The sequence below is a fragment of the Branchiostoma floridae genome, chromosome 5, assembly GCF_000003815.2.
Source record: "Branchiostoma floridae strain S238N-H82 chromosome 5, Bfl_VNyyK, whole genome shotgun sequence".
Classification (NCBI taxonomy): domain Eukaryota; kingdom Metazoa; phylum Chordata; class Leptocardii; order Amphioxiformes; family Branchiostomatidae; genus Branchiostoma; species Branchiostoma floridae.
In genome coordinates this window covers 5,344,570-5,363,330 of record NC_049983.1, presented here as the reverse complement: position 1 = coordinate 5,363,330, position 18,761 = coordinate 5,344,570, and the positions used below count along the sequence as shown (strand labels likewise).

Below are 18,761 nucleotides of genomic sequence, written 5' to 3'. Positions count from 1 at the left end.
CAAACATTTTAGAATCCTACCTTCTTGTCAATAAGGTTAACTGCCTCTGTACAATTTACTGTAGAAACAGAAATGACTACACATTTTTGTAAACTCTAGTCTAGCAAATTATTTTCAAGGGTCAGTAAGCACTACAACATGAGGATGCCTGCAGATATGTACTGATATTATTTTCTAATTCTAAGCTTATTTTATGGTGCTTTTTCCTTTTGCATAAATCAAGGACTTCTTTACAAAGACTTACATGTATATCCTTGCTTAAATTTGCTTTAAAATGTTAAAATTCCCTACTGGCATTATATCTACAAACTTGCAATTAAGAATCGCTTAAGAAATGTTACAAATGGTATCACTCACACTCAAATTTAAAGACATATTTCATACAAAAACAACTGTGTATAGTTTTGCATCAATCCTAGAAATGAAGCACTACCTTAGTCTATTGGACATTCTTTTCCCATTCATCCATGCAACAACCTTAAATGAACTACACATACCCAACATTGGCAACAATTTCGATTTCAGCATGCTCTGTATGAAAACTTTAAAAAGTGTGTACTTGAATCTAGAAAATTCAATAGGGGTTCCTACAATGTAACAGGAATTATGCACAATAATTTAGTATGTACATGTATGTGTACAGAACGAATTCACTATAACCAGGATAAAGTCATACAAACGTTCGGCAATAGACTTACTAACGTTGCTTGCACTTCATGCTGATAAAAAATCTAAGTTCAGTTAACAATGTACTTACGCAGCCTGTGTTTTAGTGGTGTACTCCTTGAACTCGCTGTCATGGATGGTGAAGTAAGGACGGAAGTCTGAGCAGAAGTTCAGTGGAGATATCATACTGAAACACATCAACACAGTAAGACTGCTCAGCAAAATCTGACTGTATTCAACAAATCAAGAATAGTTCATTTGTGATCATGATAATGCTTTTGTGCTACAAGCACTATGACGGATTTTGCAGGTCAATTGCAAAAAAAGTACCTAGATTTCCCTGCCAATCTCAAACTAGTACCATGTGTAAACATCCTTACCAGTACATGTGTTGTGTATGAAATTTTAGCACCTCTGAATTCCAGTAAGAGCACAGCAGTTGGAGTAAGGGTAATCAGGCTTTCTAGTACTAGTGATATACAGTACCTTCTGAAAACCATGGTACAGTCACAACTGTCCAAGCTACCACCAGGTGCAGGCAACCACCTGACAGAGCACACATTGAAACAGTCCTGTCCTTTTTTACATAGTTAAGATGCTCTCCCAAGCAAAAATTCCTGTTTCTCATGTCTAGTTTTCCTTCTTGCATAAGCCAATATTACTATACGATACATGTACATCACTCATCCGACCAGCCAACCAATTTGTCAGGAATAGCCACCTGTCCTCAGTCAGCAACCATTCTTTGCTCAGTCCCGAGTGGTTGAAAGACTGATACAGTATGTGGCGAGGATGAATGAGTGAGTGAATGATGAGTATAACAGTACCAGTAAGGGACCGTACGGCGTTTAGTGAGGGGGGAGGGCCGGTCGCCAGAGGGTCAAAAAATTTTTGCTAGGCCCTCCCCCCAGGTAAAAAATTTTTTGCTAGGCCCTCCCCCCAAGTCAAAATATTTTTGCTTGGCCCTCCCCCCTCCTATCAACTTTGAAAAAAAATATTCAAGACGCCAATAAAACACTGCGCTCCCATTTGGAAATGTGCTTAAATGCGTCATACTTTTTCATGATTTTCATCGCGAAGCAGATCTCTCACACCTAGAAATAAAGGGAAAACAGAATGGCTCAAAATATCTGCTTAATAGAGGGATAAATATCTGCTTCATAGAGGCATAGATATTTGCTTTATAGAAGCTATCTCATTGTTTTGATATTAAAACAACACCTAAAAAGCATTTGTATCTGGATTTCTAGTAGATTTGCCCCACGAAGCGGCGCGCGCCCCGCCCCCTAAATTTACGTATTGCAAGCTCGCGGGCCTGAGCGGCTTGACGGAAACTATTTTCAATTTACATATATTTTGGACTTTTTCTTGGTTCTGTGGTGGTAATAACTTATGGTAAATCGGGGGAAAAAATGAAAACCAAAACGACAGCACGATTTGACTAACCAAAACTGTAGTGGGGAGGGGGTCGCCGACGCTGATTTTCCCACGGAGGGGAAGACCGGTTGCTTCTCTCTAGCCGCCGGCGGGCGTGAGAACGCAGACTTGCAGGAGATCTGTTAGAAATGGCACGCTTTTTGCCAAGATTTCCTGCATTGCTTTTTAAAGGGAAAATTTGCTGGTTAAATAACATTTCTATGAAAAAAATATGAGGGTTTCAAGTTTTTGAGAACGACGTTCCGAACACCATGTCTGGCGCCAAAGGCACGAAGAATCGCAAGGTAGGTTCGGGGAAATTTTGAAATCTTGACCCTCTTAAAAGCTATTTCCTTCAGTTTGAGGGAAATATTTTGCTGACAAACAAAGCTAAATTTAATGGCATTTCAATTTAGAAATACAAAAGTGAATCACCCTTCAAACACATTATCACAATGTCGGTCATCAAAGGCGCGAGTCCGGTCACGTCAAAAGGATCCAGGGAAATTTGCAAATCTTTCCCCTCGAGCTCTGAAACGTCATTTCTTACATTTTGAGGACAATATTAAAGACAGGGGTAAATTTTGCTGGCAGACTAATCTAGAGTTTAATAACATTTCTGTAACTGAAAAAGGTTTTCGAGGGCGTCATGCATAAGCCCCGCCCCCTCCCTTTTGCATTTTTCACTGTGTCCCGAGCGCCGAACTTGGGCGATCCCTTGCGGAGATCCAGAAGAATTTTGAAATCTTGACCCTCTGAAACGCCATTTCTTGGATTTTAAGGGACATATTTTGCTGGCAGACCAAGCTATTTTTTTTTGCTTGGCCCTCCCCCCAAGTCAATTTTTTTTTGCTAGGCCCTCCCCCTGGCAAGTATTTTTTTGCTTGGCCCTCCCCCCTCTGGCGACCGGCCCTCCCCCCTCGCTAAATGTCGTACGGTCCCTAACAGTATAATCAATGTACTTACCTAGTAAGTGCCAATACTGTTTCAGAACACACAGTTGGAGAAGGTGCCATCACAATTATGGGCTGGATGAAAACAATGTCATTGAACAAATGAAAAAGTGTTAACAGTTATTACTATCAAGAAATGTAATACAATTTATTAAGTGAATTCCAAACTAGAAGGGCAACATTGTCCAGAAACTGCAGGATGTTCCGTGACAGGTATTTGCCTTGTGTTAAGCTACTCATAGGCCGATGGAGTATCTATCGAGTCAAAATAAAGGCACAAACAAACAAACAAACAAACTCATATACAATGCCATAAAAAAAATAAGGCTCCGCCAAGGAGTTACCAAAAAAGAAAAAAACATATTCACATCCCAATGAAAAATGAGTTTTAACTAAGACGCAGTTACATAAGGAGGAAGCACAATCTGCTTGCAGCCTCCAGTCTACCATCACCTCCTAGCAGTTATGCGAGGAACTTCATGACAGAAGAAGAAGAACAAAGAAAAACACACCAACAAAATGTTTTCAATAATGGGAAACATTTCGTTGGATGTCCATCGCTCTGCAACTTCAATGGCGCAGCAGATGGGATCGCAGCCCAAATGCCGTGATTCCATAAAAAAGTGCAAAACTGAATAAATTGGATGTTCTGACATCCAGACTGGAATATTGCAATAATATGAGGAAATCTTATACCTGACATTTGAAGTCTTTGAATTCTTAGAGTTGCAGTTTGTATAAAATGTTAAAAGAAGAGCCATACCTCTGTTGTGAGAACAAGTTCCCATAACATCTGTACGTGTGGTAGCACTGGGTGGAGACACCTGGATGTAAAATTTTACGTCTTTTAAGAATATCACAATTCAATCTTAGTAAGGCATACATAACAACATACGCATGTTTATAATACACATATTCATACAATTAGTAAGGAATCAAAACACTACAAAGACACAGCTCTACAAGGTAAAGTTTCTTTTTGGCATGGCATTATAAATGATTGTAGATAGATGGACTCATGACATGATAAAAGTACTACTACTTAAGTGTCACTACTTGTGCGTGGTAGAGATGCATGTTTTTGTGCATTTGGCTTATATGTGATTGATTGGATTAACATTTCTCTTCCTTCTTAATATGTAGGACAAGTCATAACGAAATGATACTCATCTTTAATACTATACTATCCCCCCACCGATTTCAAGACTGTCGGTTCCCCTGTCAACCAGGAGGTGGCCGGGTAATAACAACAAATTTTACAATTAAAAACGCGGCCCAAATAACCGGCTGACAGGTCTAAAACTCTACTTTTCCCCGTGACACCACCAACTATGAATGCACGTTCCTGGATGTAATCTGAATCCATATTCATGATGACAATTTACAAAAAAAATCTGGATACCTAGAAACCGTTCCATGATCAGGTCCACCTAGCGAGGAGGTTCCAAAAAATTTGTTTCATATCCAAAAGGAGCATTAATGATGACAAATTCATCCATTTCAGCTTGCCAAACAGATAGAACTGTTTGATTTTTTGCATCATGAACTAAGCTAGCTTGAGCTAAGATAAAAACAATCCACATTTCCCTAATTTTCTCAAAAACAATTTATTTGTAGGAGAAATAAATGGCCAACAAACATCAACACTTCATGCTACCCTGTAATCTTGGCCCAAAATCTACTATTCTAGTGATCGTTTCCTTAGACCTACCTGCATACCAAATATCAACATCAATCCATCTAGGCATTCTTGAGTTATGCTGGTCTTCAAACATACATACATACATACATTAGATAGCTATCAAAAACATAACCTTCTTGGCAAAGGTAATAAGTGAACTGCAAAAAAAAAAATATGGTGAGTGACATGTTGGAACATTCACCCGGACAGGAGACGTGGCGCATCACCGTCTTGTACTCTGCCGAATAAGGGTATATCACTTCGTAAGGGGTGGTATTACCCTACGCGAGGGGCCAGTCCTGGAATATGCACATGTACATGTACATACATACATACATACAAAAAAAACTTACTTGAAAATATCAGCTTCGTGTAGTGAAGGCAGCACATATGGGGCAGGTATTGGGGACTGGAACAGTTCAAAACAATTAATGCACAATGTATGTATCAAATGTATCTACAAAATTAATGTAAACCTTAAGCTGACTACAATATGGAAAGTTACCTGTACCACACAGATTTTGAGCTAAGGTCCAATGCATGTAAAATGAGGATAAGTGCTCATTCACTAGAAATAGAAAGGGGCAGGTACAAAAAACTGTCCGTTGGCGAGAGAACATGTATTACTGTTCAGGGAAAGCAGTGGAAGATGAACTTCATTTTATTTGTCAATGTTCATTTTACAAAAGGAAGAAAATTTTCCATAAAATCACTGAAACTTTCCCAAGCTTCTCACATCTTACCGACCAACAAAAAACAATTTTCTTGCTTAAGTCGTCCAACCCCTTTATCTATGAAAATGTTGGACAATTCATCTCCCACTGCACACAGAAAAGAAGTCAAACCCATTAAACAGCTTAAGCAGATTGATGTAGATTTAGAAAAGATGTTATTCCCCATTCATCTATAAATATCTTGTTCCTTCCTTGTTGAGTATACAATTATGTATACAAGTTCCTTGTTGAGTATACAATCATGTATACCACGCTGTTTGAATTAGCCTTCGGGCAAGAGTTTGCAATAAAGATTACTGTTATAATTGTTTGGGCAGATTGCAGAGATGAACTCAGAAGGAAGAAAATGTAAGAAATAAGGTATCACTAAAAGTATCAATATTTGTGAAACTCGAAATAATATCAGATGTTGAAAAATATAACAATTCCTATATATTAATATATAATGAATTATGTACTTCTCATGAATGAAAGGATGAAAAGAACTACCCTGGATACCAGACAGGATCATTTAGCTAGCGAGTTTTGTTTGGGGAAGGAAGGCAGCCCGCCGATCTCACATTAGCGCTCCGGGGAGTTTTGAAGGAGTTGTTGCTACCCTTTCCAAAGGGAAAAGGACAAGTGGACCTCATTGGGCTCAAACTCCCCCGAGTGCTGATAGAAGATTGGCGGGCCTGACTGTCTTGGGCCGACAAATAAACTGTCCTAGCTGCCCGATCCCGACTGGCCCCCAGGGTAGAAAAGAACAAGAAGAACTGTTCATGTAACCTTCAGAGCAGGCTTTCTGGGTCTTTTTCTTTTCTTTTTTTTTTCTTTTTGCTCATAAAATACTTTTGCTGGCCATTACTTTTTGTACTGGCATGTTTGTGCTGCCGTAGAGCCAGCTAAAGTGAATTGGCGCGCACCAAATTAATTTGTCACTTCTCGGATTTTTTTCAGAAAAAAATTAGGCCGACAGCTGCAGGTTGAAAAAAATAAAATCTTTTTGCAAAACGTCTGGGTTTAGCTACTAGTACTTGATCATATTTCTAGACCTTATCCCAATTAAAACACATTATTAACATCCCCAAAACAAAGAAAGGTTTTGCCCATAAACTCCTTTTTCATAGTGCCAAAAAACAAAGTTGGCAAATGTTTTCAATATTCAGTGCCCAGCAGGACTCTAGCCAGCTCGAAATTTTTATCTGTCAGCCAATACCCATTGTCGCTAAAACCGCAAAATTAACTGACTTCGCTATGACACTACGATATAAAAGTTGTCATTGAGAGAAAATAAGACATGTTTTGTAATGCGATTTTTGAACAATTTTAAAGTCTCCAAGCTGCCTGAAGCTTCCACCAAGGATTTTTGTCTGTCAAGGTTGACAGATTGGTTTTAAAATTTTTCCGGCACATGCGGCAAATATCCCTCAATTGACAGAAAAAAGGACGCTGGCTAGAGCCCTGGTGCCCAGTAAACTTGTTTTGATGTCCCTGAAATAAAAAAGATTTGAACAAGTCCAAAAGATGCACAGAGACAGTCAACAATGATCCTTTTTTTAAAAAAACTTGCAACAGTGCTCCCCCTTTTGAACTTTTTGTGAAGAGCTTTTTGAGAGCTTTTGTACTGACTACATACACCTTTCTCACGCGGCGGCCATGATAGATCTAAAACGAGTTCAATGAGGCAAACAAAAGACTGTCCATCATAATTAGCAGTTCAGCCAATGATAGCATGGAAATTAGAAAATTGACCAATAAGAGAATGGCTGCATGTCCGTCAAATATTTGCATTATGTTTTTATTTTGCATCTCTTAAGGGAATATGGGATCAGTACGCGAGTCTAGATTGCTACATATTTCGCGCTGCATAACACTGGTTATAGTATTTATAATTTGACCATATATTGTAAAAATTTGTGTGGTCTGGGGAAAAAAATAAATGGGAGCTGATTTTAGAAATAAGTTTTGTCTTTGCCTCATTGACCTCGTCTTCAATCTATGATGGCCGCCGCGTGAGAAAGGTGTATACAGATAAGGCTTTGCATGCAGGTTTTTCCAAGAAGGTTTTATCAAATTGCATGTAATTTTTTCAGCCAACATGAAATAAATTGTACCTGTCAGTATGATGATGATGATGTAACAATCCCAGCAAATTCTACTTGAACTCCTGGTTTTTGTCTTAGAAATCTACTTAGTACTAATAGTTGTATTTCTTTTTCAATTTTTTTTTAGTTGTAATACCATAACTGTTTGAGAGCTTTTGAGTTAGTTAACTAATTCATATGATAAAACTTAAGTTAACTAGAACAAAAGACAAGCAGTTGAATTCAAGAAAACAATGAAGTGCAGGAAACTGAAATGCTGATGGGGCAACCTGGCTTTTGACTCATGTTGCCACCCGGGCAACCTGGCTAAAAAAAGTAAAAAGGAAGTCTGCCACGTACACTAAGTAAAGGTTGCAATTTTGGGCCGGATCACCCGAATTGTGCGTTCGATATGCGTTTTGTGTGGTTTTGCTGCTTACATCAAGAGGTCACAAAAATAAAGTGCAGAAATGACCTTACTGAAGTCGCCTTACTTCAGTTACTTCAAAGTTTCTTCCATTGGTATTGACCAAACTTTTCATTGGTATTGAGTGATAATAATTTGTAATTCTAGGCCATTTGAACTTTGAAGTGGACAGGGATGAGTGAGACAATTACATTTCATATCTTAATTGAAATAACTTTTGTACACTTTCTACAAGTCAAAACATGTGGAAAGGAAAACTAAGACCACTTGTTACATGTACATGACTATGTCAGTATATGGGCGGGAATTTACAGTAGATTGTTGTTCATTACTCATATGAGCATATATGAATGGGAACTTACAGTAGACTGTTGGTGGATAACCTGGACGGGAGTGGTCGCTAACTTGTCCTGTTTGGATGGTATTCGCACCTAAAAACAGAAATATCAAACATTACATTTTGTACATTCATGTATAATTTCTATGTACTGATGCACAAGACTTCAGTTGACTTACAAAATTGTCCTTGTACATGCTTCACAGTTGAGCTCCTGGTTCCAATGAGTTGGTAACTGTGAGACCCCGGTTTAAATCCTGGCTATGGCATCACGTTTGGGGATCTGTGATCAAGGAGGTGTCTGAGCATTACAGATGAAGGGGCTTATAACCGCCCCTTGTAAAATACCCTGATATTGAGACAGCAAGGTAACATGCTGCCATATGTGCCCTAAGAAGGTCTGCACAAAAAACATGTACGTATGTGTAATAGAATGGACTAGCCACAAATCCTTATTACCTCCATGACGTATGTCATGTAGGTTATATTTTGACCACTAAGCATTTGTCCGTCCCTCTGTTTGTCAACAAGATAAATAAACTAGACTTTGGTGACCTCATACCTCCATGAAATATTCACATATAGTCTAAGAGCTTTCGTATACAATTTATGCAAATTACTTACACATTAATATGATTTATGCATGGCGATGTTCATCATTGACAAACTTACACATGTCACAAGTATAAAATTCCCATCAACTATCATTGAGTATTTTTTGCATGATTTATGCAAATCATTTCCTCATTCACATACTACTAGCATCTGTTTATGTTCCACCTATCATAAGCTGAAAAAAAGTTTACTACAAAAACTGGACACCCAAACACACAGTCATATCAGTCTACTGGCATGAACTGTCTGTCTTGTACGTTTTGTATGTCTTTTTTATTTGTATGTGTCAAGCTGGCAGGAGTGGGTTGGTGGGAGCTCGGAGGACAAGTAACCTGTCATGGGTAGCTTTACACATCCCTTTTTCTTTCCTTCTTCTCTTGTATGTTCTTTGAAATGATGTAACAAAATGAAAACAGTGAAAAAACGTCTTGTCCCTCCTGTCAGGTTTTCTCTCTTTTTTTAAATTTTTGTTATACCCCCATCAAAAACGGGACAAGCAGACACACAGACAGACACACCAAAAACAATATCACAATTTTCATGGGGGTACAGTAGACACCATCACAGCCATTGGCATAAATCTGGGAATTGCATAAAATTCTGAAAACCCAAACCATTTCCCATTAACTCAATTATAAATAGAATGGCCTAACATTAATCGTATTGTCTATTAGGGATAGGTGTCAAGAAAATATCTGTCTATTGGAGCAGTGCTAAACATGGAAGAAGTGTCCACAGTTTCTGTGGCGGGAAGGTTGGTATCACAATCCCTAGTCGTGTTTGGTAGATTTTTGTTCTATAGGTTATTTAAGTATTGTAACCACACCTCGTCTGAGATCTGGTTGCCTCCTGCTATTTTTTCTGGCTTTAGTTTCTTTACTAAGTTCCAGAAAAACTTTCCCTGAGAGACAATAGCGGGTGGGATATTTTCTGCTGAAAGTCACGCTTTTGCTTTTTAACCAATTTTCTGTATTCCTTTTTCATTTTGAATTTTTCCCATATTTCTGGGTTCAGTGGGTGTTTTTCGAGTAGGGTAGCTAGGTTTTTCATTTCACGTTTCATTTCCGTGCAACTTTTATTGAACCATCTTTTGTTTTTATTTTTTTCTGCAGAGGTTTCCTTTTACCTTTCAGAGTCAAACATTTATAGCTGGCCCATTCAGAGATAACGTTTTCCATTTCATCTGAAGTAGTTGCTCCAGTGAGATTTCCATGTGAAATGGCTTGACTGTACTTTTTGTAAAATGTGGGGTTGCTTTCCATATCTTCTGTAAAGAATGGAGAGAACTCCAAGCTTGAGCAACCCTATATATATATATATATATATTCCATATCTTTCTCCAAGCTTGAGCAACCCTATATATATATATATATTCCATATCTTTCTCAGAATTTGTATAACCCCCTAAATATTTTTTGTCTACTACACGCTCGATTTCAGAGCCGTCAGACATACAGTTGCTGGGAAGATGTTGGGTTTACATGTATATGCATGTATTTTGTTTTGGATGGGTTAGAATATAAACCGATGGCCTGACATGCCACCTCTACTTTATCTAACAGGATTTGTGCAAAAAGTAATGAATTTTCCAAAAGGGCAATGTCGTCTGCAAAGTCAATATCAGCAAGAACTTCTACAGGGTGGCAACTACTACGCTGACAACGGAGTGTAAAACCATCAGTGTCTGAAATCAAGCACCTTAACGCGTAGTATAGACATATCATGAATAAAAATGGGGTAAGAGGGTCCTCCTGCAGTACACCAGTGTCAATGCTAAACATGTCAGTTTCTCCATCTGGGGTGATAACAACTGCAGATGTGTCTCTGTACATCACTGCTATAGCATTAACAATGCCTGTTTAAGCTGGTAAAGTAAATTTGATTAAACTTTTACTAGTGAAAATATTTCAACAGTTTCAGCTTAATTTTTTATGGGAGCAATCCTCCCCCCTATGTAAAAATCGGTACCCCAGTATGTCCTAAGAAAGCACCTCTAACCTGTATGACCATCCCCATCATAGGAAGTGACAGAGTCTCCCCAGGCTGTGGAGAAGGCCACTGGTCAATGTCATGACAGGCAGCTTCCAGGCAGGGCTCTCCATTGTCAAAGTACTCTGGAGCGACAATCTCTGTCAGGAAGTTGAAAAGGTTGTTGAAGGGAAGCCGGGTGACCAGCACGAGTGACTGTGGGGGTAGAACAGGAAAAATTTCAGGCAATCTTTTAGTATGTACTAGATATTGTGCAGTTGGGTTCTTCACATTTGAGTCTGTAGGGTACAATGTACATTGGCCATGATACCTATCCGAGGTTGGTTTGGGGGTGCATCAGTTTTTTCCAGAGGGTTGAGTAATTTGCTATAACCACTGAAGAAATCATTCTTAGGCTTTCTGACATCATAATTCATATAAACCTTGGGTGGGTCGTTAACCCTCTATTCTACATGCCTTCTGGAAGTATCCTCTCCTTGAAGACTTGTCCTTTACTTGACGGAAGTACACGTAACCATAGTAATGGGCGTGGTCCCGATGTAGGTAGACTGGTGCATCTCTCTCCCATTGTGTGTCTGTATGTGAAGGTGCCTTCCGTCCTGGGCTCTGACGAATCCGGAAACAGAACTGTGTGTCTCCCATGCAACCTGGCAAATAGAGAAGAGAAAATGTAGATAACAGCATGGAGGTTAGAAACTGTGGGCATCTCTTGTAGATATGTTTCCTGGAAACTATTACACATTCTAGAAGTTATCGATATGCTGAGGTGTTTGAATATTGTTATAGATAAAACCACATGACTGTCCATCACAATTACAACCATAGTAACATAGACTGTGGCATCGCCGGTCTGTAGATTCGTACTAACATACATGTCATTGAATGTTGTTTACTTTTGGAAACGAATCACGCCAAGAGCTCCAAAGTAATGAACCACTGTACTTTCAGTACTCTTTAGTACGTCTATCGTTATTTTTCAATTCTCTGCACTCAATGGCTAACGAAATCAGAACGAGCTTGCGACAAAGTCACAGACTTGCCGGCGCTCCGTGCCAGACAGTCAGGCAACCCCGGACTGTCAGTGCCACTCTAGTTTTAACTTTTTCCCACACGATCAGCTGACCCACATGGGACCACCGAAACCTTTGTCCAATTTCTGTCAAATCTATTTAAAACATACGAATTACGATGCCTATCTAGTGTTGTGGCTTGTTTGATTAAGTTCACAAATATGAGGGCCCCCCAGGATTTCCTCGGCTCTGGAACTACATGGGTATGCGACTTTTCGCAGGTGATTACAAGGGATTGCTGAAAATAAAACAAGTGCAAGACAAGAATCAATATCGATCTGGGTAGAATCTAAATTATCTATCTGCCAATGTGATGTGATACAGAATATAATATGCTTTCTCAAGCCAGCTTTTCTTGATTTTGTATCTAGAATTTTTGCATGATCAAGATGGCATGCAATTGCACAAGTGTCTGATGATTTCCCCAACGGCAGTGCTGTGATTGTTTATGATACTATTTTTTTTACATTTCTGAAATGTATCCCATGTAAAATAACTATCTTACATGTACAAATGTGTTTGTCGCCAAAGCACTGAAACTTTGTGAAAGTCAGCAGATCCTATGTTGCATCCAGTCTCAGATCTATAGAGCAGCTAGAGCCCAAATTACACTGGTGATAAACAGTGTGGCCAGGGTGGGCTCAAATAGACTTCTTAGTTAGCAATTATTCATCAACAAGAATGATGCAAACTTTGATCATTGCCAACTTCTTATTTTTCTAAAGCTATCTAGAAGAGCAAGTATAAAGATTAAGTTTACTACTGCTAGCTCGAAGTCCGCAGGCATATCCATGCATGCTGCGTATTTACGGGTCAACGACCTATCCACGCAAGCCTTTGTATTTCGGGGTCAACGACCAAATGTGTGCGGCTTTGAATGCAGAAAATTTCTGATGGATAACACAATCGAATCAATCCAAACTACGGTTTTCTCATTTCAGAGAATATTAGTATAAAAGTCGTGTTGGATATTACATTTTCGACCAAAAAAAAAAGAATTTTATACCGAAGAGAATGCACCGGCTCGCTAGCAACCCGAAGACTGCACCAGCAGAAGCCTGCCTTACGTCAATTTTACAGCATTCTTAGTATTCACACTGTTGTAAAATCAAGGCACTAATCAGTTCTTACGGTGAGGACATGCTGCTTATTATCGACCTCATTATCGTTAATGAGCTACATGTAGCAGCTCCGAAATCTGGTGTTCACTGTAAACGTGTACACGATCGTAATTATGCCCTGTTGGCATTTTCGAATTTCCGTAATTGTGTTACTTTTTACAGTGCTCGTACTGTATAACTGGCAATTTTGCCCCAGTCTGTAAAAGTTTCATAACTAAGATACGTGTGGACAAATTCAAAACTTGTGACGGCGCAAAGCGAGATGATCAGCACGGGATTCGTATCGCACTTCACGATACAGCTTCTAGGGGGAAAATCGACAACTCCCGTTCCGCCTTCTAATGGCGCTATGCACCACGCGTTTCACCCCTGTATGGTGCTATTCGCATCTCACATTTTGCCATAATGGCCTACCTGTACATTTATCACAACAAACTGTACAGTCTGCCATGTTCCAAGGTTCTCCACACATGGGTAACACACCAGATCACTGCCTGATAACACAGGGCAACGCATCTGATCGACAGGCTGGGACAAAACTCAAATGCAAAAAATGCTTTACGCAACAAGTTGCACAACGTGATGATATCATGACAACATCGCAATGATATTGCAATGATATTGTGACGATAATGCGATATCTGTTATTTTTTAAGAGTAATCCAATCAGTACTGTACCTTCAAAGCATGGCCACACCCTCATACAGTGCAGCACCCTTTGATGTTTTTCTTACATTATTCCTAATTTCCAGCCACGGAATCTTTAAGGAAATAGGTTACCATGATTCAACACTAACACTTCATTATCTTGCAGTCATATAATCATAAAAAGTTAAAATATAACAATTTCTGGATCAGAACTACATGTACAGTTTAATTCATTCAAGGAGGTTAAAAAGTCTCAAGATTTTTCCCCTTTCAGCAATGTTCAACTCACATGTGAAAAAACATTAACATTGGGTCTTGATTTGCATACACCCACCCGGCTATGGGCATTATTTTCATTGTTCACCCTAATTAAGTGGTGCCAAGGGTGACTTACACTGGAGTGATTTTGAGAAGTTGTTGAGAGGTGTATATCCCAAGAACAGCAACAACACTCTTTATATTATCTTCCCCAAATCAGGGGTGCGTACTTTAATTGGAGAAAAATATGTCATGTTTCGCGTCCTACGTTTCTTAGTGGAGACTTCGGCCTCAGGGCATCTGCCAACCTCCAAAGTCAAAAAAGAAACCCGGGTCTGAGACCTTAACATGACTGCGATGTTGTTCTTCCAAATACCTCTGCACAGCTCTACTGACTACTGTGCAATCCAAATAAGGAAATTCTTGGAAACCAAAGGGGCTTTGTCTTCTAATCAAGCCTTCCACCGTCACCTCCGCTGCCTGTGACGTCTTGGCCGGCTCATTATGTGGCTTTTTTTGCGTGAACATAGGAGTCAAACACCACAGTTAGAGGCATGCCACCGGCCAGCCGGAACAATGGGACGCAGCAGGGTTTAACAGGCCAAAACAAAGGCAGGGTGCTAATCAGGATCCTACTCCTTTTTCTTTTCTTAACATCCTTGATTTACAAATGTATTGTACATAGTAAAAAATGGACAATTTTCTGTGGCTTGACCTCAGGCTGAACCTCATGCCAGAATTTGTAGCAGACAAAAAGGATAAAACCCCAATTTTATATCAAGGGTCCAGACATCAAAGCATACTGGTAATCTTACCGGGCTATTCAAAGATGGACTTATTAAACACATCTTCAGTCATAACAAAACATTGTGCCCCTTCGTTCTTCACGAGAAATACATATTTTGTACAGAAATACAAAGTGTTCTTTTCTTTTAAATCTTTATTAACATACCACGTTGCAGACATTTAGTTATGTCTGAATTGTGTTGGCATTTACATGTGCTCCTCCAGGGAGAAATACACTATAAGTTAAGTACATCAATTTAAAAGGACACCATAGTTCAAAGTCTTAAATGCTACCAATACGACTTTTATCACCGATAAGGGACCATTGGTCTTAGACTACATATCACAATCAAGACAAGTATTCTATTATTATGGACAGGCATGCACAATATAATAGTCGATATAATTTGTTCAAAAGATGTGTTCAAAAGTCACTCAATTCTTTCAAAAGTCACTCAGTGATCAGGCCATACTTGTTAATCAGTTGGCACATGTACGGTATTGGCGAGTTTCTATATCTGTTGGTTCGTGCTGCTGGGCAATCTACCTTATCACTGTTTCTGGTAGTGCGGCCAGTTATCTGAAATCTTTGCGGAGGTAGCCAGTCTCTGTACTCAGATTTCAAGAGTGACTTAGCAAACTTTACACATAACAGTTCCCTTCTCTCGGATAGCCATGACAGTCCTAGCCGTTGGAGTGCAAGGTCGTATCCTACGTAGGAGTCACCAAGAATAATGCGGCACGCCCGTCTTTGGATCCGCTCAAGGTTTCATTCTTGGGTTTTAGTGAGACCGGGGGACCAGGCAGGGGCTGCATACTCCAGGATAGGTCTAATGTATCCTGTGTAGATGGTGGTGAGGTCACTATGGGAGAGGTTAAACCTTTTGAGTCGTTTAAGGAAGTACAGCTTCTTAGCTGCTCTCCCCTCCATGTAGTTCACTTGTTTGTCCCAGCGTAGGTTGTTTTGGACAAACACACCAAGTAGTTTCAAGCTGGGGACTTCGGGCAGTGACACATCACCTATTTGTAGCGATGGCAGCAATGGGGGATTCCGGCTAAAGTAGACATGCATGACCATACACTTACCACTGTTCAAAAGCATATGGTTAGTTTCAGACCAGGAGTTTAACTCATCCAGATCACTTTGTAGAGTAGATGCCTGGTTGAGGGTTCTAGTTTCTAACATGTTCATATCATCGACATACTTCCACACAGAACTGTCGGCGTTATTGCAGGCATCATCAATTAAGACTAGGAAAAGTAACAGTAACTTTTGTCTACAGCTCTAGCATCACATACTCGCAATATGCACCTCTGATTGGTTGATGTTTGCATAATGAAGGGAAACCCCCTTAGAACTCATGCTGGTCAAGCTAAAGAAGGGGCAGCAAGCCCACCCGCAATTTTTTGTTCAAAAGTGTCAAAACACAACAGAACGTTATTTTCACCAATTACATTGCAATATTCGAGTTGAGGAATAGTTCAAAGAACCTTCTGAGGAAACATGCATTTATATGCAGATTTACAGTGTCTCTAGCACTGAATCTGAAGTGTACTGAAAGCAGCGTGGGTTTCCACAATAAGTTTGCATTTTACTCATAAAACAAAAACAAAACTCCCACTAAGAAGAACCTTGCAACATTTTCAGATATTAACGATTATGCTTTCTCTCGCAATGTTCATGGATATGAACATTGTGCCGGTGTGCAGCCCGATGATAACTCAGGGATAAATTATTTGTTGTGACGGCCAGCCCCAGCACACTGCAAATTGAATTGGGCGATTGCCAACTTTTTTTTTCCAGTTGTTTTCTCACAATATCCTTAGCAACATAAGTATAACAAAACACTTTTTAATACTAAGTGTAATGTATGTCTATTACATGATTTAAATTCATGGAACACCATTATCTTGTAAATAGTAGACAAAAGATGATAAGTAAATTATTATCAATGTTCAGGACAATACTGCAGCGAATTCCTGGCTTGTACTTCTAAGTTGTAGCAATTTTCTTGAGAGAAAACCTAAATTAAGTATGCATTTGGACTTTGGCTTTGACCAACTTTAAAGTTGACATATGCATGTCAAGACTCATAAAGTACAAGGAATATGGTACGCTTTATTTACATGTTTTTCTTCATTCAAGAATGAGAGATGTTTCACCACACTTACCAGAGTTGGAGTCAGGGAAGGACAGGTAACAGATGTTCATTTTCTGTAAAAACAAATATCATCACACTGATGTATCAACAATACAGTCAAAAACAAATATCATCACACCGGTATATCAAGAATATAGTCAGATGTAGGGTACAACCCAAGTTCAGGTCTGGACTTGTAAGCCCACATTGAACCCATGGCAAGTGTGCTAGCAATACTTTTTTGAGTAATCATACATTCAAAATTGTATGTTGGCGTTGATTTTACATGCACTTAGTTTTTAGTTTAAGGGGTTTTATATCGGATTCCATTGACTAATGGGTTATTGTATTTATGTGGGCGAAGCCACACATTTAGTATCTCTACAGATATACCACCCAACCAATCAAAACTCAGAAAAAATGGAACCTGTAGCATGCAGTCCACGTTTCCAGCTTTTTGATTGGCTGACATTCTGACTGTCTGGTGGATACGCCAGGGGTAAACCTATCAACGCACAGGTCACAAAATGGCACTCGGCAGCGCAGTATCACAAAAAGTAGGGGTATTGGACGTTGGGTAGAACCGGTTACGGGGCCGAAAAACGTTGAAAATGCAGCAAGTTCAGAGCATCTAATCGGCTAAATAACAACATAAAAATGCCCCTGCAAAAAATTATTCTAGTATTCTGTCCAAGTTTTAGTGAAATACCTTCGATTATAAGCGAGAAATAGCCAGCGGAAGGTCGCGGGTTTCGCCAGCGGGGCCGCCCGGCCTCCCCCGCCGTGTGGAAAATCGCGGAGTTTCGGTGACGATGGAATGAACGAGATTGATAAATTTTCACACAAAAACCTTATCTTCAGAAAATTGGACCTTGGAATCTTGCAAATTCAAAGGTGAACGGACGTGTTCAAGCAACGCAATACATTTGTATACCTGTTAAAACATGCGCATGTAACATGTCGTAGCACTGGCACAGTGGTATTATACACGCGTGGTAAACCAACGCTCTGGGATCGAATCCGTGGACAGATAATGTTTTTTAATTTTTTTTTCTTTTTGCTGCATTTTCGCGTAAATGTTGCCTTTCTTGTTGCTTCTTTTCTTGCGATTTTTGCTTTCTTTTCCCTTCGCCCACATCCTGCATTTTTTTCAAAAATGTTGTCTTTCTAGTTTGATATGTTTTTCTTCTTCTCATTCTTCTTCTTCTACTGTTAAATCTTCAAATGGATTCAACTTTTTTTTCATTTTTGGGCCAAATGAGCTGAAATTCAGCATGGAGGTAGAGATAGCAAATACCCAGGCGTTTTCCCCCCTTTATTCTGCTATCTTACATTGTATGTTGTGAACATGCTATGGTCTCGATTTTTGGGTGTTGGATAGCTCTTGTGCTTATGAATTAGTGGCATAAGTTTGGGCCCCTAGCGACTAGTTTTGGGATAGCAGGGGCATTTTTGTCAAAAACTTCTGAAGACGATAACTCAAGAAGGGAACAACGGATTTTCATGATTTTTTGTATGTAGGTATCTTAGACAACGTTGTACAAAATGAAATACTAATTATGCAAAAAAGGAGTACATCTCTTGTCCCGGACATATCGTCTTGACATTCAAGTAGATAGCTTTCAGTGTCATGACAAAGTGGGGCAAGTTTCAGCCCCCTTACATTTAATTTTGGAACTGCAGGGGCGTTTTTGTCAAGACATTCCAAAGAGGATAACTGCAGAAAGGATCGACGGATTGACATCATTTTAGGCATGCATGTAGCTTAGGCAAAGATGCTTGAATGGTATACATGTTATGCAAATGAGGTCTTAATTTGTATAATTAATGAGGGAATTGTATAATTCCATTGT

At 39.4% G+C, this 18,761-nt stretch overlaps 1 protein-coding gene across 3 annotated transcripts in view; it reads right to left on the bottom strand.

The window, feature by feature from the left end:
- LOC118416041 (protein DENND6A-like) overlaps positions 1-18,761 on the bottom strand; it is a 75,228-nt gene that overhangs the window by 47,582 nt on the left and 8,885 nt on the right. For all 3 annotated transcript variants that reach the window (XM_035821089.1, XM_035821088.1, XM_035821087.1), the window contains exons 3-10: positions 16,940-16,982; positions 11,341-11,531; positions 10,894-11,079; positions 8,306-8,374; positions 5,070-5,125; positions 3,799-3,859; positions 3,049-3,110; positions 758-853 (exon numbers count right to left, since the gene is read on the bottom strand). In XM_035821089.1, the coding sequence (XP_035676982.1) occupies positions 758-853; positions 3,049-3,110; positions 3,799-3,859; positions 5,070-5,125; positions 8,306-8,374; positions 10,894-11,079; positions 11,341-11,531; positions 16,940-16,982 (764 nt within the window). The remainder of the gene's footprint in view (positions 1-757; positions 854-3,048; positions 3,111-3,798; positions 3,860-5,069; positions 5,126-8,305; positions 8,375-10,893; positions 11,080-11,340; positions 11,532-16,939; positions 16,983-18,761) is intronic.